Source organism: Lathyrus oleraceus, chromosome 3 (genome assembly GCF_024323335.1).
Source record: "Lathyrus oleraceus cultivar Zhongwan6 chromosome 3, CAAS_Psat_ZW6_1.0, whole genome shotgun sequence".
NCBI classification, from domain to species: Eukaryota; Viridiplantae; Streptophyta; class Magnoliopsida; order Fabales; family Fabaceae; genus Lathyrus; species Lathyrus oleraceus.
The window spans coordinates 400,288,573-400,314,320 of record NC_066581.1 but is presented as its reverse complement, the minus strand read 5'-3'; the positions used below and the strand labels follow the sequence as shown (position 1 = coordinate 400,314,320).

At 38.7% G+C, this 25,748-nt stretch overlaps 2 protein-coding genes across 2 annotated transcripts; one reads left to right on the top strand and one right to left on the bottom strand.

The window, feature by feature from the left end:
- Positions 1-1,776: 1,776 nt before the first annotated feature.
- Positions 1,777-4,136, bottom strand: LOC127131447 (uncharacterized). The gene is made up of 4 exons (XM_051060367.1): positions 3,800-4,136; positions 3,406-3,548; positions 3,062-3,337; positions 1,777-2,907 (listed from the first exon to the last, which is right to left on the bottom strand). The coding sequence occupies exons 1-4, from the start codon at positions 4,134-4,136 to the stop codon at positions 1,777-1,779; spliced, it is 1,887 nt and encodes a 628-aa protein (XP_050916324.1).
- Positions 4,137-9,692: 5,556 nt separating this feature from the next.
- LOC127131446 (uncharacterized) lies at positions 9,693-10,814 on the top strand. The gene has a single exon (XM_051060366.1). It carries the CDS (start codon positions 9,693-9,695, stop codon positions 10,812-10,814), a length of 1,122 nt encoding a protein of 373 aa, XP_050916323.1.
- Positions 10,815-25,748: the final 14,934 nt, after the last annotated feature.

Sequence of the window (25,748 nt, the reverse complement as noted above, 5' to 3'; positions counted from 1 at the left end):
TTGAGGCTTTGTTGGAATTGGGGGCAACTAGGGTCGAAATTAAAGGAGACTCAGAATTAGTAATCAAGCAACTAACGAAGGAGTACAAATGTATAAAAGAAAATTTGATTATGTACTTCGTCATTGCAAATAGGTTGCTCAATTTTTTTGAATATATAGACATAAAACATGTCCCTAGAATAAAAAACCAAGAAGCTAATGACTTAGCACAAATAACTTCAGGGTATAGAATTTCAAAAGAGAAGCTAGAGGAACTTGTCGAAGTAAGAGGAAAAGAAATGGCTGCCAGATTGTCTCCAACAGATTTGGAAAGCACTCAGTTAAGATATGCTAACAAAGAAGAGTTTGAAGTACTGGCCATTGATACCTTAATGGATACAGATTGGAGGAATCCAATTATTAATCATCTCAAGGACCCTTCGATAGATACAGAAAGAAAAACCAAGTACAGGGCTTTATCTTATGTTTTGATGGGGAATGAATTATTCAAGAAAACCCCTGAAGGGATCCTGTTGAAATGTTTAGGAGAAAACAAGGCATACTTGGCATTATTTAGTGTACATAGTGGAGGCTGTGGAGCACACCAGGCAGGCCATAAGATGAAATGGTTGCTTTTCAGATATGGAATGTATTGGCCCACCATGTTAAAAGATTGTATAGAGTTTGCTAAGGGTTGTCAAGAATGTCAAATACATGCAGGAATTCAACATGCTCCTGCAAGTGAGCTTCATGCAATTATCAAGCCTTAGCCTTTCAGAGGTTGGGCATTAGATCTAATTGGGGAAATTCGACCTAATTCATCCAAAGGTCAAAGGTACATACTTATAGGAATTGACTATTTCACTAAATGGGTCGAAGCAATACCTTTAGTAAATGTGGATCAAGAAACTGTCATTGAATTCATTCAAAGGCAAATATTATATAGGTTTGGAATCCCAGAGAGTATAACAACAGATCAAGGATCAATTTTTACTGGTCGAAAGATGCAAGAGTTTGCAAAGGAAATGGGTTTCAAATTATTAACATCCACACCCTATTATGCTCAAGCCAATGGGCAAGTCGAAGCAGGCAATAAAGTAATAATTGGTTTAATCAAAAAGCATGTAGGGAAGAAGCCAAAAAATTGACACAAAACTTTAGATCAAGCACTTTGGGCTTATCGAACCTCCCCTAAAGAAGCTACTAACACTACACCTTTCCAACTTACATTTGGACATGATGCAATATTACCTGTCGAAATCTACTTGCAATCAGTGAGAATCCAAAGACAAGGAGAAATTCCATCCGATCTATACTGGGAAATGATGATGAATGAACTGGTTGATTTGGACGAAGAAAGGTTGCATGCGTTAGAAATATTAAGAAGACAGAAGGAGAGGGTAGCAAGGGCATACAATAAGAGGGTCAAAGGTAAAACTTTCACTATGAATGATTTAGTTTGGAAAGTTATATTACCTATGGATCGAAAGAATAAAACATTAGGAAAATGGTCTACATATTGGAAAGGACCTTTTCGAATTTTAAGAGCATTTTCAAATAATGCATACGAAATAGAAGAACTAACAGAGGATCGAAGAATTCTAAAAGTAAAAGGGAAATACTTAAAGAAGTATAAACCATTTGTGCATGAGGTTAAAATCATAACAACGTAGTAAGCAAAGAACTATCATAGCCAAAATGGTGAAGATATTTAAACTCCAAATTTTGCCAAAATGGCTTTCGTCTTAATCAAATTACAAATGAACAAGAGTCGAATAGAACAAATACAAGTGGAAATCAAAAAGTAATAGTGGCCCTCATCCGATCATACTTTATCTTCGCCAAGCTAATCTTGTACTGAACAACAGCTTGAACCCCTCTGAGGCGTGCAATATCTTCATTCATAGCAATAGCCTTTTCGACATGATCTACGCTCTGCTTCACTAGATTATCAGCTTCAGTACTATCCAAGCCTTGGATAGCAGCCTGCTTCGCCTTAGCATCAGAAATCTTCTTCTGCAATTCTTCAATGTGAGATTCCCAGAGTCGTATCGAAGCAGTATAAGTGTCGAATTCTGCTTGGGCTGATTTTCTGGAAGCGACTAACTCCTCAGAGGCTTTTGAAGTTCGAAGGGCATTATCAAACTCAGTGGCTTGAGCTTTTTCAGTTGATTGAAGCTTTGCTTTGGCATCCACCTCCCTATGGTATTCAACATAGACTTGGTCAATGAGGTTCTGGATGTCGATAAGGGCTTCACCTATATCAGCAGGGCAAATAGTGATGTTGATCTTACTTATCAGCTTCTTTATGCCAAAGCTTTCTCCCACATCCTTCTTTAATTCTTCAAAGAGATCTACATCAAAAACTGCCTTCTTCGCTTGCTGAAGGAGTTCGTCATGTGATGCTTCGTTTGCACTAGCACCAGAATGGGTCGAAGCTCCAGAAATGCTTTGCTCTGAAGAAGATTCTCTTTGAGCCATCATTAACCTTACATACTTGAGGGGATCATTTTGTTTTAAAGCCTTTTTCTCCTCCTCAGTAAGTGATATAGGTGAAGTCTGGATGATGGATAGTCGAACATTAGCTGGATTTGGGACCGTTTCGACATTAGCATTACCAGTTCCAGTCTGATTTCCTTTAGGATCAGCTTCTCCCTCACTCATGTCTTCATCTTCCTGAAAGTACCCCTCAATCTCATCAGAATCCTGATCATCCTCGTAAGCATAATCTGAAGGGAACGCAACTCTTGCAGGAGAATTACTGGGAGTGTCCTCAGGATCTTCTTTCTCTGCTGAGTCCTTCTCTTCAGCGTGCTTCAAATATCTTTTACCATCTTCACCAGGGGAAGAGGTTTCTTGTTCGTTCTGGGCATTATCTGCTTCGAGATTTTGGGCTCCAATCGAAGATCCTTTGTTTTGGACAGCACCCTGATTGTCGGAGGAGGAGATGGATTCGTGCCGCTCGATGGATCACTCTGATTAGCAGTAGAAATGAGGGGAGTGGTAGGTTTTTCCTAAAAACAAAGTGTTAGAATAAAATAGGAGTTTATCAAAAGATAAAACACTCAAGATAGAAGTTTACCTGTTGAGCCTCAGGGTCAGAAGCATTGCTCCCAATATGCTCCAGCGCTGCGCCACCAGAGGGCTGGGATTGAGTTTCCTTTGAAGGAGGAGGGAGAATGTTGATTTCGACACCTTGTTGTTTGTGTGTTTGGTAAGGGGAAACTGTTGCCTTATTCTTTTTCTGTTTTTTCTTAAGTGGAGTTGGAGGAGTTTCTTCTTCATCGTCTTCGACAAGAATTACATTTGCAGTGAGGACTTTTCTTTTCTTGGGCGTCAAAGGAGGCTTGCCATTACCCTGAAAAAGGAAAATTATAAACAATTAAAAAAATACGAAAGAGACAAAGCAGTTATTTGATGTAATACCTTTGAACTCTTCTTCGTTTTTTCTGAAGCAACATCCTTGGCAGAAGGAGCTCCTTGGCTTGAAGAGGTAGTTGGCTTAGAAGCAGTATTCGAACTAGCTTTCGCCACAGGCTTCTCTTTCTTCGCCACATTCCTTTCGACAACTAAAGAAGAATGTGAGTTAGTCGAAACATGCAAATGTTTAAAAGATTAGCTAAAGATGAAAGGGAGTTGTAAAACCAAGAAATACAAACATTCCACACCTTCACATGTCGGAGAGGTAATTCTCACTGAATCCAAATCAAAGTGAAGAAAGCCTTTGAAACTGTCTAAGGTATGTTTGGTTGCAACTACTCTTTTGGCAGGTTTTTGTTGGTCATTTTTCAGTTCATTAAAGATGTCCCCACATGTGAACCAATTTGGGTAAGGGGAAAAAATGATAGAGCAAAGTCTGCACTGGGTAAATTTGGAAATTTGGGTGGTTCGCACTCAAAGGCCAAATCATATTTAAATTCAGGTTTTACAACTTTAGGAAATTTCTTTTTGGCAATGTGTTTTTCAAATTTCTCTTTTAAAATTGGCGCTGCATAGCAGACGGTTTGAACAAGTTCCATTGGGTTATAGACAGTTTCAAAGTACTTTTGGAATGCTTGGATTTCTTCAGAATGAGTAAGCTTACCCTTATAGACATTTTCCTGCAAAGTTGAAAAGGCCTTCGTTAGACGTTCCTTGAGTTCAGCAGTAGTAAACATATTCTTTGAATATAAATCTGTCCACCAAGTGGCGAACCCATTGGTGGAGTAGAATGACGGTTGGTATGCTATTAATTGGAATTAAGCAAAGTTTGCATGAAATTCTTTGTGGGTTGCAATGTCTCGAGCGCTCCAGTCAGTCCCTGCACATTAGATCTCACACTTTCGATTGAATAAAGAGACAGGAATAAGTTGATACAACCCAAATTGTCGAGAGACAAAATTAGGTTGATAAGACAACAAACAAACATGGCTCTTTACTGGTAAGATCCTTGAAACAAGCAGCCTTGGGAAGAGAAAGGCATGCCATATATCTTTGATCTCTGTGTTGGCGTTCTTCACAGCATCTTCAAGCGAAGCAGTGAACCAGGAAGGACCATGGATTCGACTGGAGAAAGGAGCCATCGAAGGAGAGAAATGGTGACGCTTCAAGAACATCAAGGTGTATTTGGTGAGGGAAGCTTGTAGGTTGTCAAAATCATCAATTGGAGTCAGCTGAAGGAGTCTGGTGCCTTCAATGCTTCGATTTACTATCTCTGGGGCATTTTCATCAACATTTCCATGTGTTGGCAAAAAGGATTCGAAGGTGGCATTGAGCCACAATTGAAGAAGCCAATAAGGCCCAGATAGTAATAAGTTGGTACCAGCTTTATACTCATTTAACTTGGCACTAGCAGATCCTAGACTTTCATACAAACTAGCCAATAGGAGTTCACTTAAACACACTCTTCGACCATCATGCAATTGGTTAGCAAGTGTTAGAAACCTCTTTGCAACTTGCAGAGATTTACAGTAGAAGAAGAACTTGGATAACCATTGACCTAAGAATGTTATATTTTCTATGTCGGAAACTTCTTCCCCATCAGCATGATACAAATTAATATAAGTACTGAACGAAGGATTCTTGACGTTAAAGTCAATTAAGTTTTCGCAGTCTTGATAGGGGTCGAAGGTTTCTCCTGTCGGAGGAAGTCCAGAAATGGCAACTACGTCGAAGAGCGTAGGAGTCCCAAAATGAATGAATGACTTTAATTTGATAAAATTCCTCCCATGACCAATTTGTGTTTCTCTCATCTCCCCTCCCTCTTCATCTTCAATACCATTCTCTCCCATTCATTTCATTAACCAATGAAGTCTCAATATCCTAAGGCTAATTGGTTCATCAATAACTTTGTGTTAGATGAACCAATACAAGTATGGATGAGATAGGTCCATCCTTTGATCTATTTCTTTTTGTGTGTGGTATGTTTTAGGAGTATGGTTTAATATACCATATCTCTAACATGCATTAACACCAAAATTTCCATTGCCCGACCTCAGATAGTTGTGACTTCTACATAAGTCTAATTACAATTGCTTAAGATAACGCTAAATTTTGACCCTAAAGGCATAGCATTCTAGTAAGTGAGATTGTAAGTCTCCCCCCTTTCATGGTATTATGTGGAAACTTGACCTTTTTTCCTTCCTTTGGAAGATGTATTGGTTCAAGGATCCATGCTTGTGAATAGAGGGTTGAGTGTTCTCCAAAGAATGACTTAATCAATTGAAGAGCAAAACATCACTAACATCTAATCAACTAACATGTGACTATATTTTATTATTCTTGCTTTTAATTTCAAGTTATTTACTTTATGCAATTTAAATTCAAGCCATTTACGACTTCATTTGTCATTTACATATCATTTAACTTGTTTATGTTTATGTCATTCTCACTTTGCTCACTTGAGCCATATTTTGTGATTGTATATATTTGTTTGTGTATCTTGTTTGTGTTTGTGGTCTTAGGACCTTAAAATACTTAATAAATCAAAAAAACCCTAAAAAATGTTTGTGTGAACTATTGGGTTTGATATGAGCTTTTGGACTTAGAATTAGGCAACATTCCCTATGCAAAAGGACTTGGACAATGCCAACATTTCTGAGACCAAGTTATTGTGATTTGAGTTTTCATCTGATGTAAGTATTGGGATCCATATGAATTCATCTTCTACATGGTCTTGATACAACTGTTACTTTGAATCTGTGCCTAATGAGGAGTATGTCTTTTGTACATGAGAAGAAGAAGACCATGAAGTTGCTTGCTTGGATGTGGCTATCTTTATTTGATGCCTTGCTCTTCATTTTGCTACTTGCTTATTGATGTTACTTGATTTAAAGTCCAAAGGGAAAGTGGGTTTCTATACTAAAATTCTGGTATCAGATATAAGATGTCGAAGTTAATGTCACGACACTAATATCTGGTAATACACAATGGATAAACAAAAACAGAATGGTAAAGCAAAAAACACAAGCAATTGTTAACCCAGTTCGGTGCAACTCACCTACGTCTAGGGGCTACCAAGCCAGGAAGGAAATTCACTAAAATAGAATTAGTTCAAAGACTCTCCGTACACTTCAACAAGTTACAGTCTTTCTCACCAAATCTCTACCTGTGCAATTTCTACCTAAGCACTCTTAGATATGAGAACCCACTCACTTCCCTTACAATCACACACCAGTGATTTTAAACAATAATCCCTTGAGAAAAGAAAATACTTTTAAATTACACACTCTTGATTATACTTCACAGTTTCAATCAAGAAGACACACTCTTGATCTTGCTTCACAACTTTGATCAAGAAGACACACACTCTTGCTTAACAGCTTTAGAGTGACAAATTACAACCACAAATCAGTCCAATTCAATCATCAATGGATGACTTGAATGACCTACAAGTCTTACGACTAAACAGACACAAACCCTAGCTCTCTCTCTATATTTCGCTCAGTCTTGGTTGTGTGTTCAAACAGGTTTTCTAAGTCCCTTTTTATAGAAGCTCTCAGTTGGGCTTGGACATCTTGAAAACCCTAAATCTATTTTCCAATCAAATCTTTTTATAACAGCTGTATAGATCTCCTTGGAAAATAAGTAAATCTGGTTGTAATCCATGATTGAATGCGACAACTAATCATATCTTCAATCATCCAAAGATTGCCATTAATTGTGCAATCACAAAACACCAGACATTCATACTGAATGTTCTGTGTACAGGATGTCATGACATCGGGTCTGACATCCTGGAAAAATCCTGCATAATCCAATAATTCCTTTTATAACTTCCAGCAGGTACAACCATATCAGATGTCATGATCTTGTGCATGTCATCTGAAACAATCCTGCATGAACATGTCTTTCATTTAAGCTCCAACAGGTACATCCAATATCAGAAGCCATGGCATTGTATGTGGCATTCTGAAACAATCCTGCATGCACATGTTCTTGAACTCCAGCAGGTACATAGGATATCTTATGTTAAGACATCACATAAGACATCTTGTGAAGACTCTTTGTTTTACCAAAATTGCTGCCAACACTTAGAATCAACAAACTCCCCCTTTGGCAAATTTTGGCTAAAACATATATATCTGTCCTTTTTGTTCACAAGGTAAACTATCAGCAGTTAAACAACTTAACAGTAGTTTAATCAGCAGCAGAAGCAAAAACAATTACTAGCTATGGCTACTAGTAATACACACATGCACAAGGGTACTTCTCCTCCCCCTAAATATGTGCAACAAACAACAGAATTACTAGTTATGGATGCAACTAGTAAGAGACACAAATGCACAATGCACAAGGGTACTTCTTCTCCCCCTAAATCTGTGCATTCATCAAATAACAGCTGCTGTAACTTCAGCACCTGTACCAGCCAGAATGCCAGTTCAACAACAACGTCAACAAAAACCGCAACAAAGAACCAACAACTACAACAACACCATGTTGGCTCATATTTTTGACGCCCATTAAGAATTACCAAAATTATAAATTATATGCACAACTATTTTCGACCAGGAAGTAGTATTCGACCAGCTAGAGGTGAGTCGACTTGGCTAGGTGAATAAAGATCAAGCGTACAACTGAGACTCCATAGGGGTTCTTCAGAGAAACGGTTGAAAACGGTTTTCTATCAGAGATTCAAAATTCAAATAAGGGAAGGAACTTTGCCTTCGTCAGAAATCGTGAGAGCGCACGTGGATCATGGTGAATGAATGCACGCATGCAAGGCGCCATGTGTCTCGATGTGATTGGAGAACCATCAAAGCGGTTATCTCGATCCTATATAAATATAGGGTCTTAGTGTTAGAAAAGTGTGTGTCAATTTGTGTACAAAAATCTGTAAATTTACTAAGTATTCGTGTGAAGAAGAACCGTAAAACATAGAATGCACGTTGTCTACACCATTGTTAGTTATTTCAAAGCAATATAAATTTGTCTTTACTTTTCTTTCCAGAAATGTACTTCCTTACTTATTCATTTAAAACACCCTCTTTTTACTTTGTCATTTGCAGTTTTAAGATTTCTCTATTTTTTCCCGCTTTCAATACTTATTTTACAGTTTTAAGATTCCTGCACTTTCGATATTTACTTTATCATTTATAAATACTTTAAAGTTTCTTTCATTAAACTCACCATTTTTTATTAGTTTTTTTTAAACTCTGATTTGACGCTTATTATTGAGTATTCTTACTACCATATTTCGAAAACACTTAGCACATGTCCTAGGATCAATCTGATCGATCCTGCAAGTAACCAAATTTAGAAATTTGGAAGATCAACGGTTATTTACTGATTTTCAAGGTAAACAAATTGGCACACCTGGTGGGATTACGTATTGTATGTAGTTCTGGTTTTTAAGTTTTTTTTTGGGAAATATTCGTTGTATGTTATTAAGAAGTGGTAAAATAGCCATAAACGATGAACAACGAACAAGGAGAGAATCCCATACGAGGATGACGAATGTGAATCCACCAGACACCCAAAACTTTCAAAATCCATCAACTAGTAACATTACACCCCCTTCTTCCTCGATAGGGGAAAACACGACCACAACGCATGTGTCCGAAGTAGTTCCGTCTATGGTCAGTTTGATGCCTACGTATTCAATCTCCCATATTGAACAAATTTTAACTTACACTGGGCCTAGGGGAGCTCCTCATACTCCCTCACCAATTAGAGATATTCCAAATAGGCCGTTGGTACCCCCTGGTTTCTCAATACCATTTGGTAGTCGAGAGCAGCCGTATGGAATGCCAACTTTAGTGATGGCCAATTTATAGAATACTGGTTCTACTTTTTCGGAACCGGTGGTCAACATAAATTATCCAGTGGAAGGGTCTGGGATTAACATGGGTCTAACCAACCAATCTTTAGGTTTGAGACACCCGACACAACTACCTACTCTTACTAATAACTCTGCGGCAGCATGGAGGCAACAAATGGACAAAAGCAATCATGAAATGGTTCAAATGTTGACTCAGACTTTGACCATTGTGCTGAATCCTCTGATTCAGAATACAACTCAGTCAAATCAACAGATGACATCATAGGTGGCTCGAATGTCTGAGTTTCTTGGTATACCTCAGCACCAACATCTTCCTCCTAGGGATTAGATAAGAGAGAATCAAGAGGCCACGTTTGAGGAAGACCTCACCATTAACCATATCCCACTAAACCAAGGGGGAGTGGCAGTACCCCCTAGGATCGAACCACAAGTACCCAGGGAACCAAGGATGTTAATGGTGAATAGAAACCAAAATGCTGATGACATCATACGTCAAGTTCGACATGACAATGTGGCAACAGATAATAACCTAGCAGCTATAGTCGAAAGAATCATGGTTCGAAACAGGGTAAATTTTGGCCTTAGAAGGACAAATTATACGTCGCCTTTAGCAGAGTATATCTTACAAGCAGAAGCACCCCTCAGGACCAAAATCCCCAAATTCACCAAGTTTGTTAGGGATACTACTGAGTCTACTGTTAAGCATGTGGTGAGATATTTAATCGAGGATGAAGATATGTCACATAATGAGAGCCTTAGGATGAAATTTTTTCCAAGTTCTCTCACAAAGAATGCTTTCACATGGTTCACAACCTTGCCCCAAAATTCGATCCACACTTGGAACCAACTGGAAGGAATGTTCCATGAGCAATTTTACATGTGGAAAACGAAGATAAGTTTGAAAGAGTTGGCTAGTGTCCGAAGAAAGTTCACTGAGCCAATTGATGACTATCTGAACAAATTTCGACTACTCAAAGCCAGGTGTTTTACGCAAATACTAGAGCATGAACTGGTCAAAATGTCTGCTGGGGGACTTGACTATTCGATTAGAAAGAAATTAAATACTCAGTACTCAAGGGATATGGCCCAATTGGCTGACAAAGTTCGACAGTTAGAACGTTTAAAGGAAGAAAAGGCTAGGGAGAATAAAGGTAAAAGGGTAGCCTATGTCGATTTCAGGAATGATGACGAAGGTTCATGTCATGAAATTTCAGACTTCGATGATAATGAGATCGACCTTGCTGAATTGACACAAGGGCCACCATATGCGTGTAAAGTTTTAGCCCCTTCGAACGGGAAAAATCCTGTCGAAACTAAAAAGAGTGAGAAATTTCCTAAGAAAACATATACGTTCGACGTTACAAAATGTGACGAAATTTTTGACTCACTAGTCAAAGATGGTCAAATGATAGTACCTCCGGGTGCTAAAGTACCCCCTTTAGAGCAAAGAAAGAAAAGAGGGTTTTGCAAATACCATGGTTTTTTGGGTCATAAAACGTCTCAATATTTTCTTTTCAGGGATCTTGTGCAGAATGCCATCGAGGAAGGAACACTCAAGTTCGGAGACAAAACATAGAGCCAGATGATGATCGACTCCGATCCTCTACAGGTAGCTAAGGTCCATTATACTGAGCCAGGGGAAGTGAACCTTATTAAAGTTGCTGATGATTTCAACATGACTGAAGTCACTAAAGACTTCGTCAATGGACTTGTTATGGCTAGGGTTCATGAGTACTTCGAGCAAGCGCCTTTTGATGATTTCGCTAAAAAGGCTACAGGAGATGTCAATAAGAAAAATGCTGAAGCCTCCGATGTCAAGGATGCCGGAAGTTCAAAGTTAATGATGATTACTAAATAAACCACTGATAATTTCGTTCAGATGGACAAGGCCACTCAGGGCCTTCGAAAACAATCCCAAAGGTTGGATATTACTGAGGATATCCACATGGAGGTCAATATGGTGGAGTTGTCTCAAGAAACTTCTATGGAGATCGATGATGAATGTCGACAGGAGGAGTATAACAAGGTCGCTTTCCCTCAAGAGGAAGAAACGTTATCAGACTTCCTCCGAAGGTGTCAGAAAAAGAAGTCGGAAGTTATGACATGCCCTAGGTGTAGTGATGTCTTCGACAAAAAGGCAGCTCAGAATCTTGAAGGGGTTAGGATAGTAAACCACCAAGATGGTCATAAAGCCATCCAAAATCACCAAGTGGGTAAGCCAGAAAGGGATTTCGATCCCAGGAGATATCCTAATCCAAGACGCCCCATGGTGAAGCTAAGTGAAACCAAGCAAGCAGGGCGAAAATTCAAACCCATGTCCTTTAAGCCTAATGTCGAGGGGTCAAATAGAAAGTGGGTCAAGCAAACTGATGGCAGGAAACGTGGTCATGGAAAGTGGAAGAACTTAGAGGTTGAAAGGGGTTCGTCACTGGTTACCGCAAAGAATTTCGGACAGACAAAAGGACCTCACATGTGTCCGAAAACTATAAGGGAAAAAACCCTTTGACAAGATCTAAGTGGAGAAGAGAACAAAGAAGACGAAAAGCCCAAAGAGAAACTGGTGAGAGGGATCAAGCTGATTCGAGTACCAATGTGATTGTGAAGAAAAGGGATGACACAAACTTCACCAAAAGAGATCCTAATATCTCAGGTAAGACGGTCAGTGAAAAATACAATCAGGTGGCTGCCAAAGACAAATTATTGACTGGCAACTTTGACTCTGGTTCGGAAGCTTCCTTAGACATCTTAGTCGGGGTAGTATCCATAATGCCCAGGGAATTCGATAGGATTACTGAAGTCAAAGACATTGATAGTATCAAAGAGAGGAAGATGGCCGAACACATGCCAGTGTGTTACTATGTAATGAACAACGACTGTGTTGAAGAGAAAAATGCCTTTTTCGAAAGGCCTAGCGAAGCCATGAAGAGCCACCTGAAACCCCTCTTCATCACTTGAAAAGTCAAATACGTCCCTGTTAATAAAATATTGGTGGATTATGGAGCGACTGTGAACTTGATGCCTCACCGCATGCTGAGGAAAATTGGCAAATATAATACTGATGCCAAACCTCATAATATGGTGTTAACTAACTATGAAGGTAAAGTAGGTTCCACCCTGGGGATTATCCAAGTCGAATTAACTGTGGGGACCATCACTAGGTCCACAATGTTTGTGATTGTGGAAACTAAGGCTAACTACAATTTATTGCTTGGGAGAGAATGGATTCATGGGGTAGGAGCTGTCCCATCTTCAATGCACCGGAGGATAATAATTTGGCACCCAAATGGCATTGTCGAAAACATAAAGGCGGACCAGGGGTACTTTAAAACCCCTATCAATCATGTCAACAGGCGCCAGTTTGACAAGCACTTAGCCACTATAGCCCCCTGTGATTCGACTGCGTTTGCATTTACCCATGACGACAACGCCTACTGTTCCTTGTCACTACACCCTTACTATGGTTTTCGGTGGGACAGAGAGATGGTAGGCAAAGATAACTTCGGATATTTGGGAGTATCTGGAATCCACCCCACGGGACGAGGAAGTGAATTCAGTAATGATGACTGAGTTTACAACTCTAAAGAGGATTTCAGCTTACATAGCCAAAAACAAACAACAATTGGACCTAGAGGCCGAAGTCAAAAATATGGCTGTCGAAGCCAGTGAAATTTCTCAATCAATAGGTCTCGGGAAGGATTTTGACCCAATGCCACCTGATAAAGGTCAGAATGAAGAGCAAGACCAGAGGCTCGATGCGATTTATGACGATGATCCTTTGGGTTTTGAGAAGGATCCTCTAGCAACAAACATTAAGATGCTGGCTCAGGATCCCCTTAAAGAAAAGACTTGGGAGAGGGGGCAATAAAAAGGAAAACTTACATCAGTGCTAACATCCATCCTTAACTCAAGATCGAAGTGGTCCAGTTGCTGAGAGAGTTTAAAGACTATTTCACATGGGACTATGATGAAATGCCTGGTTTAAGCAGAGATTTGGTCGAATTGAAACTGCCGATCAAGCTTGGAAAGAAGCTTGTGAAGCAGAACCCAAGACGATTTGCTCCAACAATACTATCAAAGATCAAGGAGGAAGTTAAAAGGCTTCTCCATTGTAACTTCATTCGCACAGCCAGGTATGTCGAATTGTTAGCTAACATCGTGCTAGTTGTAAATAAGAATGGTACTTTAAGGGTTTGCATAGATTTTAGAGATTTAAATATTGCAACCCCAAAAGATGAATATTCGATGCCAGTGGCGGAAATGTTAGTCGATTCTGCTGCAAACTGTGAATATTTAAGCATGCTTGGCGAGTATTTTGGGTATAATCAAATATTTATTGCTAAAGAGGATATCCCGAAAATAGCATTTTGTTGCCCCGAAGCCTTAGGCACCTATGAATGGGTAGTGATGTCTTTTGGTTTGAAAAATGCTGGGGCGACCTACCAAAGAGCGATGAATTCGATCTTCCATGATTTCATAGAAACTTTTATGCAAATCTATATAGACAATATTGTTGTTAAGTCTGTTTCAGGGAAGAGTCATGTATACCATCTTCAAATATCTTTCGAGAGAATGAGAAAATATGGTCTAAAAATGAATCCTTCAAAGTGCGCTTTTTTGTGCAGGCTGAGGATTTCCTAGGTTTTGTGGTCCATAAAAAGGGGATCGAAATAATCCAAAATAAGACCAAGGCCATCATGGAAGAGAAAGCGCCATCGACGAAGAAAGGTTTGCAGTCATTGTTGGGCAAGATCAATTTCCTAAGGAGATTCATCTCAAACCTCAGTGGGAAGACACAAGCATTCTCGCCTTTGCTTCGACTCGATAAGGAAGTGTTTGAATGGGTGCAGGCTCAACAAGAAGCATTCATAAGATTAAAGCATACTTGAGCCATCCACCAATCTTAACACCACCTTGCAGAAATAAAAGTATGAGATTGTATATATCTGCATCTGACAAAACCTTATGGAGCATGTTAGCCCGGGAGGATGATAATGGTGTCGAAAGAGCCATTTACTACCTCAGTAGAGTTTTAAATGATATAGAAACTAGGTATATCATGATCGAAAAGTTATGTTTATGTTTATATTTCTCGTGTATAAAATTGAAACATTATATCAAACCTGTTGACGTTTATGTTTCATCTCATTGTGACGTTATTAAAAATATGTTATCCAAACCAATTTTGCATAGTTGAATTGGGAAATGGGAATAAGCATTAACTGAATTTTCTTTAACATACATGCCATTAAGAGCTGTTAAAGGGCAAGTGGTAGCAGACTTCATAGTCGATCACTCCATTAACGCAAACGCATTGAACTATGTCGAATTGGGACCGTGGAAGTTGTACTTCGATGGGTCTAGTCATAAAGATGGTACGGGCGTTGGGGTCATAATTATTTCTCCTAATAAAATTCCAACAAAATTCCAGTACAAAGTAGAAGGTACTTGCTCAAACAATGAGGCTGAATACGAAGCCGTCATTGTAGGACTTGAAATGTTGTTGGAATTGGGGGCAACTCGAGTTGAGATAATGAGAGACTCGGAGTTGGTCATAAAACAAATCACAAAGGAATATAGACGTGTTAAGGAGAATTTGATCATGTATTTCATAATCACTAGTCGACTATTAAAAAGGTTCGAAATAGTTTATATTCGACACATACCTCGACTAGAAAACCAAGTGGCTAACGATTTAACTCAGATTGCATCCAGGTACAAAATTTCAAAGGAAAAGTTGCACAAAGTCATTGAAGTCATGGGAAAGGTCGTGGCAACCAAATTAATGCCCCTAGATTTAGAAAAGACGAAGCTAGGATATGCTGGTAAAGGAAATTTCAAAATATTGGCAATAGACAATTTGACGGATGAAGACTGGAGGAAGCCAATAATGGTGTATCTGCAGAATCCAACAGTGTCTACTGATCGAAAAACTAGGTATCGAGCATTGAGTTATGTTCTTTTGGGTACGGAGTTGTTTAAGAAATCTCCTGAGGAAATTTTGCTTAAGTGCCTCAGTGAGTCAGAAGCGTACTTTGCCCTTTCGACTGTGCATAGTGGAGCGTGTGTGGCACACCAAGTCGGTCATAAGATGAAATGGCTCTTATTTTGCCAAGGGAGGTATTGGCCTACCATGTTGGAAGACTGTATTGAATTCGCAAAGGGATGCCAAGAATGTCAGATGCATGCAGGCATACAACACATCCCTTCAAGTGAATTACATTCTATCATCAAGCCTTGGCCATTTAGGGGTTGGGCTTTAGATTTGATTGGGGAAATTCGACCTCTATCATCTAAAAGTCAAAGATATATATTGGTGGGAGTTGATTATTTTACAAAGTGGATCAAAGCTATACCCTTACCAAATGTGAACCAAGAGGATGTGATCGAATTTATCCAAAAGCACATTATTTATAGATTTGGAATCCCAGAGACGATTACAACGGATCAAGGATCAATATTTAGTGGTCAGAAAATGCAAGAATTTGCCAAAGAAATGGGTTTCAAATTGTTAACATCAACGCCCTATTATGCTCAGGCCAATGGACAAGTCGAAGCTACCAAGAAATTGATCATCGGTTTGATTAAAAAACATGTAGGGAAAAAGCCTAGGAATTGGCACAAAACTCTGGACCAGATTTTATGGGCATGTCGTACCTCCCCCAAAGAGGCTACTAAGTCGACCCCCTTTCGCCTAACTTTTGGCTATGATGTTGTTTTACCAATAGAAATTAACCTAGAATCCATAAGGATTCAAAGGCAACATGAACTTCCAACAGAGTCATACTGGAGCATGATGTTGGATGAATTAGTTGACTTAGATGAGGAAAGGTTAAATGCCTTAGAATTGCTAAAACGAAAAAAGAAGAGAATAGAAATCTCTTATAATAAGAAAGTAAAAGTTAAAAGTTTTGCACCAGAAGACTTGGTCTGGAAAGTGATCCTTACAATGGATTGAAAAGATAGAGCCTTGGGGAAGTGGTCCCCAAAGTGAGAAGGCCTTTTCCATGTTTTACAGATATTCTCTAATGGTGCCTATGAAATCAAAGAGCTTAGTGAAGATAAAAGGATTCTAAGAGTAAACGGGAAATATTTGAAAAAATATAAACTGATAATCCAAGAGGTAAAAAATAAGAGACGAATAATCATATAAGTAAAACAAAGCCAATATGGTAAGAATTCCAAAATGGTTATATTGAAGTCATAGAACCAAAAGACCAATATTCGTTACAAGGAAAATTTCATTATATTACCAAATAGATAAAAAAGCACTAAAAAGGGAGGTTGGCCTTGATCTGAAGATACTTGGCCTTAATGAGCTCTAACCATTTTTCGTACAAAGATCTCTTCGATCGCACGAGTTTAACGTCAGACTCAAGTAGTCGAACCTTTTCGACAAATTCCATGACAAATGATAGCTCTTGAGCCATTAAAGCTTCGTCAAACTCCAAGAGTTGATTTTTGCTTTTTTCGGCATCAGAGATATTTGCTTGAAGTTCTTCTATTTGTTTCCTCCAGGAAGCAATGTCACAGTTATGAGCTTCGACCTTTTCCTTGTTCTTCTGTTTGGTCTATTCCAATCCCATTGCCCTATTGGTGGATTCAGTGACAACATCCCAGGCAGCAACCTCAAAACCATACTTCTTCTCTATATCCCCTGTAAGCTGAGGTAGCAACTTATGATCTGCAACAGCTTGGTCGATCATAGTTCCTATCTCCAAAATAACGTTTACCACTTCAGGAGAAGCTTCTAGTAGGTCGACTTGGATGAGAAGAGCCTTTAGAGTCAAAGGGGCAGAGGGATCAGCCAACAGCAACAGAAACAAGTCACCTTTGAAAACTTTATCTTTGATCTTAGAAAGAACCTCGCCTGCAGGAGTGCTCGAAGGTTGATCTTCAGACACTGAAGTGCTAAGGCTTTTGTCAGAAGAACTTTCCATGCAATTTAGCATAGCTTTCAAATACTCAAGGGGCTGGTTTTGTTTCAGGATATCCAATTTTTCTGCAAAAAGGCCTCCGATACTACTCGACGAAACTCCGGCTGTTGGAACATCATCCATAATAGGAGTAATAGGAGTTTGAGTTGGAGCTTGATCTTCGCCTGCATTATCCTCTCCCCTTTTAGAGCTTTTGACATCATCAGGGTTGGTGATGGGATTGCCTTCATTCATATCCTCCACAACCATATCTTCGACACCCCAATCTTCTCCGTGGGGATCATTCGCTCCTTCAGCTGTATGTAAACCAGTCCTAGGGATTTCCTCGTCTTCAACTAACTCATCCTCAACCATGGGGTCTGGATTACCTCTAGCCCCATATTCGTCGCTCGAATCAATTTCGTGACCAGAGTCGCTGGTTTGAGAATGTTGAGTAGCAGTTTTTGGTGGTGAAATGTCGAGGTCACCAGATGGAGGTTGGTTAATCCCACTTATAGACCCCTTTTCAGATGATGGTCAATAAGTAGGTTCTCCAGCGCTATTTAAAACATCGGGCGCATAGACAGGCGTGAAGGAGGTTGTCTTCTTGGTTTGAATGACAGTACTTGCACCACCCTAAAATCAATACGATTGAAAACTATAAATGGATAAAATAGGTAAACAAGTTAAGTAGGGTAAGGAGAAGTATGTTATACCTTATCACCTTCGACCCCATGGCTGGAGTTATCTCTCTCACTTTAGGCCGCCGCTACCTTCGCCATCTCCTCAGGAGTAGGCTCTTGGATAATCAGTGCAACAGGCCTTTTCCTTGGAATTTTGACCGGAGTTTGGTCCGAAGCATTAGTAGCCTTTGGTTGTGACTTCCTCTTCCTAGAAGTTAGGTCGAAAACCGACGAAAATCATCTTAGTCGGATTCTACAATGATGGGGACGTCAGTAGGCTTTTGGATTTTTAAGGGACTCACTGGAGGTTTTTGAGCAGCCTGAGTCAAGAATGGGAATATTAGTGTAGCGGGGTATTCATTACCTTTAGATTTATTGAATAAATCAAAAGTAAATCATACAATTCGAGTCTCCACCGCACTTCTATTTATCCAAAGAAAAGGTTAGAAAGCGAACAAAAACCGAGAAGTTTTATTAAATCAAAAACTAATAAAAATGTCAGAGATCTGGGTAAGGGGGTTGGTTATGCAATTGGAAGTCTTTAAGCACCCAAAACATCCTTAATACTCTAAGGGAGCCCTTTTTGCAAATGTTGTATGGTAGGTTGGTATTTGTGAAAATATTTGTGCAAACATGATTGGGGAGATGAGAAGAGAATATACAAGTTATTTATAATTTTTGTGTTTGAATGGATAAACCCATTGCCTACGTACCATCACAAAGGGTAGGATCAAAACCTCGTAGTTCGGGTAAAAATCTCAAAAAGAAGTTGGTGGATTGATTTGACAAAAACCTTAAGGTCTTTTGTTATCAAAGGGAGAAAACTCAACCTAAACCACAAATCCACCATGTGAGGAGAGCTTCAACATACTAGTGAGGGATCCACCCTTTAATAAGTATGGAAAACTTATAGTCCAATCACTAAGGATATAAGTGAGGTTTATATCAACCACTATGATAACTCAAACCTAATAGATAATGTTTATGAAAAGCTTTGGCAAAAGTGGCCATTGGAACCACAAAAGAATTTGAAGTGAGTTGGGTTTACCAATTAGAAGTATTCACAAAAGGAAGTCAAAGTTGACTTAAGGTTCAATTCAAAATAAGTATTATGAAAAGAGTTTGAAAAATCAAAGGCATAATGCCTAGGTTTCTAATTTTGAAAATAGTGTCAATGTTTGCACAAAATAAGTTTGGCTTGGGTTAGAGTGGAGAGAAGAAGAGAAGGGTTATGTCCTAAACATGCAAAGATGAGAGAAGAGAATAAAACCCTTGGAGTTCCTTTCTTGAGATCATAAAGATGATCCAAGATGCTCCTTTCCTTTGGACTTAGCAAGCAATAAGCAATTAACTCAAGCAATCAAGCTCCTAGGAATCTTCCAATTGGCTCTTGTCTCTCTTATCTTGGATGCTCATGACAATGGTCCTTCTAATTAACTCAAGTTTAGGATTCCTATCATACAAGAACACACAAATCAAAAAAATTTCCACAATGCAATAGAAAGAAATGGACAAAGAGAGTTTAGAATAGGGGTCATTTCAATTCAATCTTCAAGTTTAAGCATTCTAAAGGCATGAGGCCTAGTTTCTCTTCAACAATTTTAGCATTCTAAAGGCATGAGGCCTAGTTGCTCTTGAAACTCCATTTAGCATAGGTAAGGTCCTAATTCTAAGTCCTTTCTCCTTTTGCATTGGTTCACACAAACAAAACAAAGCAAACACAAGGCAATAGTATATACATAATAATGTGCTCAAGTGAGCAAAAGGAAAATGACATAAACATAAACATGAGCTCAAATGAGCAAAGGGAAAAAGACAATACGAATAAATGAGCAAGAAAATTAAATTGCATTAAAGTAAATTGCAAGAATTAAATGCTTGAATTAAAAGTTAGTGATTAGTTGTTAGTGTTAGTGTGTCATAAGGCAATTTAGCGCTATGTTAAGCAATCGTAAGTGGACTAATGTAGTAGTCGCACCTATCTGAGGCCGGTCAATAAAACTATAGGCAAATAAACACAAGTTAGAGATCGTTACTAGTAAGCCAAGCTCCTACAACTTTCCATGCCAAAAGAAAAGAAGAATGACCTTGTATGGATTTTAGGTTCTTTGCTTGACCAAGAAGCAACCTATCTTGGACACAAAGCAATTCACTTGATCTTTGATCAAGATGAATTTGATTTGGATCAAAGAAGGTTAAGCCTCTCATATGTCAAGGCTAACCACAAATCATTAACTCATTGGTCAAAAGAAAAAAGAAGAATATGAAGATGGAAATGGAATGTACAAAATTGAAATTCAAAAGGGTATAACCAAAACACATTGATCAAACATGAATGGAATCAACATCAATCAATGGTAAATATAAGTGAAATGAAGATTAAAGGTCAAGAAAGGTCAAGCATATTTTTGGTATTTTTTGGAATTAAAATAATGTATGAAACAAAATGAACAAATAAAGGTCAAACTTCAAATCCAATTCAAATCAACTTGGACAAGTCCAATTGGATCATCATAAGTCTAACATGGTCAAACAAGGTTTGACAAATTTTCTCAATATTTTTGAAAACAGAAACTATTTTTTAACAATTAAAAATGGAGAAAAATAACATAATTGGACTAAAATCTCAAATAAATCTCAAATCAATTAAGAAATTGACGAGAATATTTTTCATAGATTCATCATCATCCAAAGATGTTAAGAAAATATTTTTGGCATTTTTGAATATCAAAAGGTATTTTAAATGAATTAAAAACAATCAGAAATGAAATAATTCACAAAAAATATTAAATGAAATCACAAAAATAATTAAAAATCATTTTATGAAACTAGAATTTAAGAGAAATGTTTTGCCATTGGTCCTATATTTTTGTGATTCCAAATAAAGAAGTTATGAATTTGTGAAAATAAATGGAATAAGAGAAATTAAAACAGAAATTAAGAAATTGGAAAAAACCACAAGCGTCAGATCCCACTTCATTAATTGACGTGGTTGATCACATGGCCAGGAAGCGTGCGCGTATGGTGAGCACTAGTCAACAACGTGGCATCATGCATTAAACAAAGTCATAACAACTTAGGGATAGGATTAGATCTGGAAACACTCATCCAATGGCCAGGGTTTGGACGCATGGGGACGGTGGTGGAAACCACCGTCTTCTCCGGTGAGAAGGCCTCTTCCGGCCACCAGTTGCAGGTTTTGAAACCTCAACTAAAACACGCGATCCATATACCAATCGAAAGCTAGGGTGATATACATCACCCTTGTGACCTTAGTTTTTGCTCAAGAATCTTATAGAGGAAGAAATCTGAGGTTGAAAAACAAGGTGTTCAATCTGAACTTAACCAATTCACAAAATTAAAACCCCCACGGGCTTGCCTTTCAAATGAGGACTTCAGAAATGCTAATCAAACCAAGCAATGCACAATAATTAGAGAGATTCGAATCAAAACAGTTATGATATAAACCTTTGAAGTGCAGCTTTTAAGAGCTTGATCCAATCCAATCCTTGAGTGCAGCTTGATCTTGAAGTAATAATGAAGCAAGGCTAAGGAATTAGAAGCTAAAGATCAACTAGGGAAGTTGAAATTTAAGCTTGAAAAGTGAAGTGAAATTTCAGAATTCCTTTGGTGAAAGGTTGGGGAATCAGTTCAGCAGAGGTTCAGACGCCTTCAGGTTGCCAATTGAAGTGAGCAATGCCTTCTACATATAGCCACAACTGATGCAAAATGGTGGGAAGCTCGTGTGCATGTGAAGTCGGGTCCTCCATGCATGGGCCTGTACAGGCGCATGGGAGGCCCAAAAGCAAATGGTTTTGCATGCTGAAGTCAAATGAATCAAATTTGGACGTGCAAATGGCAATGCATTTGCTTGTTTATGGAAATTCAACATGTTATGCATAATTGATCATAAAGCTTCACCTCTTCAAAAATCACAATTGGAAAACTCAAACATAAGCATGTGGGTAATGGTTGGAAAGGTCTTGACATAACGAATTTTGTCCAACATAACAATTTAAGTAGACATATTAAACTTTCCAATGCATTTGGTCTAACCTAAAAATCATAAAAAATGAAGGAGTTAGGTCCTTGGGAAGTTGACCCAAAATTAGGGTTTCAGTCAAAATGACCTATAATGTTTTGAGATGAATGATGACCTTACAAGTTTCAAATGGATTTTTGATGAACATGAAAGTTGTTCATATGGTTCTTAAGAACATTTTTCTCTTGGGGTCATCTTCATTTGAGAAACACATCAAAAGTCAGGTTTCAGTGGATTTCAAAATAGTCAGATGAATTGACTGATCAACTTCTCAAGTCCAAACTTCAATTGTTGATGAATAAATGATTGAGGACACTCACATAGGCTCATATATGCATAAAATGATTAATTAAAGAACTTACCTTGATTGTATTTGATCATAGGTTGAGGTTGCTTCATGAGCAAGGCACAATCAATGCATAGTTGAATTAGGGTTTCCTTGGGAAACAATCCTCAAGCCCTTTGGTTTATCTTGATCAAATTGACAAATTGAGATACTTGGGAGACATATATGATGATTGAGAGCTTGGTGAACCATTGTCATGCTTGCTTTCAACTTCATCTAGCCATTTCAATGAACATAGGGGCCTCCTAGGAGCCTTGGATCTCATGACTGCTTGAGCTTCAAAACAAAACAAGTTAGTGACATATTTTTGTACTTTTGGTTAGTAAAAAAAAATAAGAAAATCAATAATATACAATTCAAGCATTCTTGGTGGTCTCAAACCAACTCACACAAGTCCCAACCCTAGGGTTAAGGAGCCAAGATGCTATGATCCTTGAGCAAAATGCAAAGAGCAATGATTCGATGCCATGAGGGATCTTAGGGTCAAAATTAGGGTCTTACAATTAGTATCATCAATATACAACAAAGACAAAAGAAAAAAAAGAGGGGTACCTTTACAGGCTTGCTGCCTCTTTCGGTCTTCGACTCGATTGGTCTTTGCTAGTGGGTTTCTTAGGTGGAATCTTGATAGCTAAATAAGAACAACATAAAACGATTAGTGTTAGCTAAGATAAAATGGCTTTCAAATGGAATGTACTTTGAGGGAAACCTCTTGTGTCACACCTGCATATATGTCCAATTCGATTCGGACATCTTCGATCCCTATATGAAGACGCCCTTTGAAACTACCTAAAGTATGCTTAGTCGCAACCACCCGCTGATATTTTTCTGAGATTGTTGTCGAAGTATTTTAATAGAATCTCCACAACTAAAGCAATCTGGAAATGGAGGGGCAAGGGCCACTCCGAAGTCAGTATTAGGCAGTGGAAGAAACTTTGGGGGAAACAGTTCAAGAGCTATTTCATAGCTTTTCTCATGAGGAACGTATGAGGGAATTTTTAAGTTTTCCATTTTCTTTGAAAATTTATCTTTAAGCGTAACATCTGCTTCGTGGATGGTTCGACTAAGATCATCAGGTCGATAGGCAGTTTCAAAATAGCTTTGAAAAGCTTGAATTTCTCTTATAAGTGTATACGTGCCTTTCCTGGTCTTTTCTTTCACAAGAAGAAAAGCTTTGTCAAATAGTTAAATAAAGGAGGTGACATCACAAAATTCTTCGACGTAGTACTTAGCCCATCACTTTCCAAACTCTCGATTGCAGAGGAAGCTGGGCTCGAAGTTGAATGGAGTAAGCTGGGTTTTGCCAGTATATCTGGCTATTTGTTTGAGAGAAGTGGTTTCGGTATGGACTGCATTATGGAGAAGGAGATTACTTTTCTTGTCATAAATGCACTTTGGGAGGACCTGAACCAACCCAAATTGTCGAGCAACAAGGTTGGGTTGGTAGGTTATCAAAGTAACCTGAACCTTCGAAGGGTTAGAATCCTGGGAGTTAAAAAGGCTTCCCAAATCAGCAAGGGTTATGTCTCCTATATCTTAGATGGAGAGGGGAAGGTCCTAGTAAACCACTTGGGGCCAATTTTCCTGAAGGCGAATGAGACCATGCTCGAAGTGAAGACATGACGCTTAGCAAACATCATGATATAACTCATGAAGGTTGGTTGGAGAGCTTGTCCTTTATCCCTGGGGGTTAGCTGAGCTAATCTTGGGCCTTTGACCCTTCTGTTCCGAATTCCCTCAGCATCCTCGCCGACGAGGCCTTTGTTCGGCAAGCTGGCCTCAAAAGTGGCATTGACCCAAAGTTGTAGTAACCAAAAAGAGCCAGACAGAAGAAGGTTCCCTTTATCCCCCAAATTCTTCAGTTGAACCACTCCACCGTTCAAGGATTCATAAAGGCTTGCCAGGATCATCTCACTTAGGCAGATAACGTGCCCCATGTAACACCCTTCTAAAATACCCCAAATATTTAATTAAAGCAACAGCATATAAATCAATATCAGAGTAATCATGCACCAAGGGTGTCACATAATACTTCACATAATTCACCGTAAAAATCAGTCATGCTCATTATTTAATTCAACATAAACACTTCTTTAAAAATTCGCAGCGGATAGAAACATTCAACATCTGTAATATCTTAAAATTAACATTTATTCAACAAATAAAACATCCCGTCCCGATGTTACATCTATCAGAGCATGACCCACTAAAACCACTCTAGACTTCAAGCACTAGCTTCTACTCAACTCACTGCTCGTTACCTGAAAAATATAACTGTAAGGGTGAGTTCCTCAATCGATATAACAAATATTATAAATCATCATGTTATGTTAAGTAACTTTATACGTTAATCACCCACATCATATCATGCATTCGGTAGCAGCATATTCAACTCAACATCATATTCAAACACAACGTAAATGCAACTCAATGAGACTCGACTCTTCATGCATGTGGTACCATTTGGAGTAAAACTCCCAACTTAAAATCATTGCCAGTTTAGTGGGCATCAAGGCATAAGCCTTCAACTTTCAACTTAGAATTTTTGCCAATCCAGGCCAACGTGGTGTGAGCAAAAGCCCCATAATTTTTCCAATCCAGGCCAACGTGGTGTGAGCAAAAGCCCCATAATTTTGCCAATCCAGGCCAACGTGGTGTGAGCAAAAGCCCCATAATTTTGCCAATCCAGGCCAACGTGGTGTGAGCAAAAGCCCCGACTTAATGCATATGAATGTATATGGCATGTACGACTTGAAAGTTCAACAACATAATAACAACGACAACATAACAGCTTTTTCAGCAACAACAACTTAAAAATCAACTTTGGCTCATCAGCCTACAACTCAGCATTTTCAACAAAACAACTTATATTAAACTTTGGCTCATCAGCCTACAACTTAATATCTTCCACAAAACAACTTATCAACATATTTGCATCAACATTTCACAACATAGACTCCACGAATTTATTTATCACAATTGGATACAATAGGCCAATCACCAATTACACTTACATCATAAAAATCAACCATTTTTACATACTGCAACAGTGTTAACCGGTTAACGCTATAGGTTAACCGGTTAACGCAGGAAAATTACACTTCCAGGCAAAACGCAACAGTGTTAACCGGTTAACGCTATAGGTTAACCGGTTAACGCAGGCAAAACTCAACATTTTTCACAATTTATAACAGTGTTAACCGGTTAACACCCTGGGTTAACCGGTTAACGCAGGCGAAACAGCAGTTCCTGCGCTAACACAAGGCAGAATGCAGAGTTTCCGCATCTTCCGCCGTTGGAGGACTTCCGGACCTCCGATTCAACTTCCGTAAAAAGCTATACGCTCAGAAATTCACAATACACTCAAACACAAATTCAATTTCAGCTTTAATACAACTTATTCAACATAATTTCTCGGCATTCTAAATCCCAATTAGGGTCAATCGACGGCTTATCACTACCCATTACATGTTAATCGATAATACCCATTAAACGACGATAAACCCCCTTACCTTAACAATCCGGC

Excerpts from the sequence above, each read along its gene's own strand:
- LOC127131447 (XM_051060367.1), bottom strand. The coding sequence starts at position 4,136 with ATGTTTACTACTGCTGAACTCAAGGAACGTCTAACGAAGGCCTTTTCA. Across the intron at positions 3,549-3,799 it reads TTTTCCCCTTACCCAAATTG|TTGTCGAAAGGAATGTGGCG; the intron begins GTTCACATGTGG and ends ATTCTTCTTTAG. Across the intron at positions 2,908-3,061 it reads CTGACCCTGAGGCTCAACAG|GGTGCTGTCCAAAACAAAGG; the intron begins GTAAACTTCTAT and ends TCCGACAATCAG.
- LOC127131446 (XM_051060366.1), top strand. The coding sequence starts at position 9,693 with ATGGTGAATAGAAACCAAAATGCTGATGACATCATACGTCAAGTTCGA.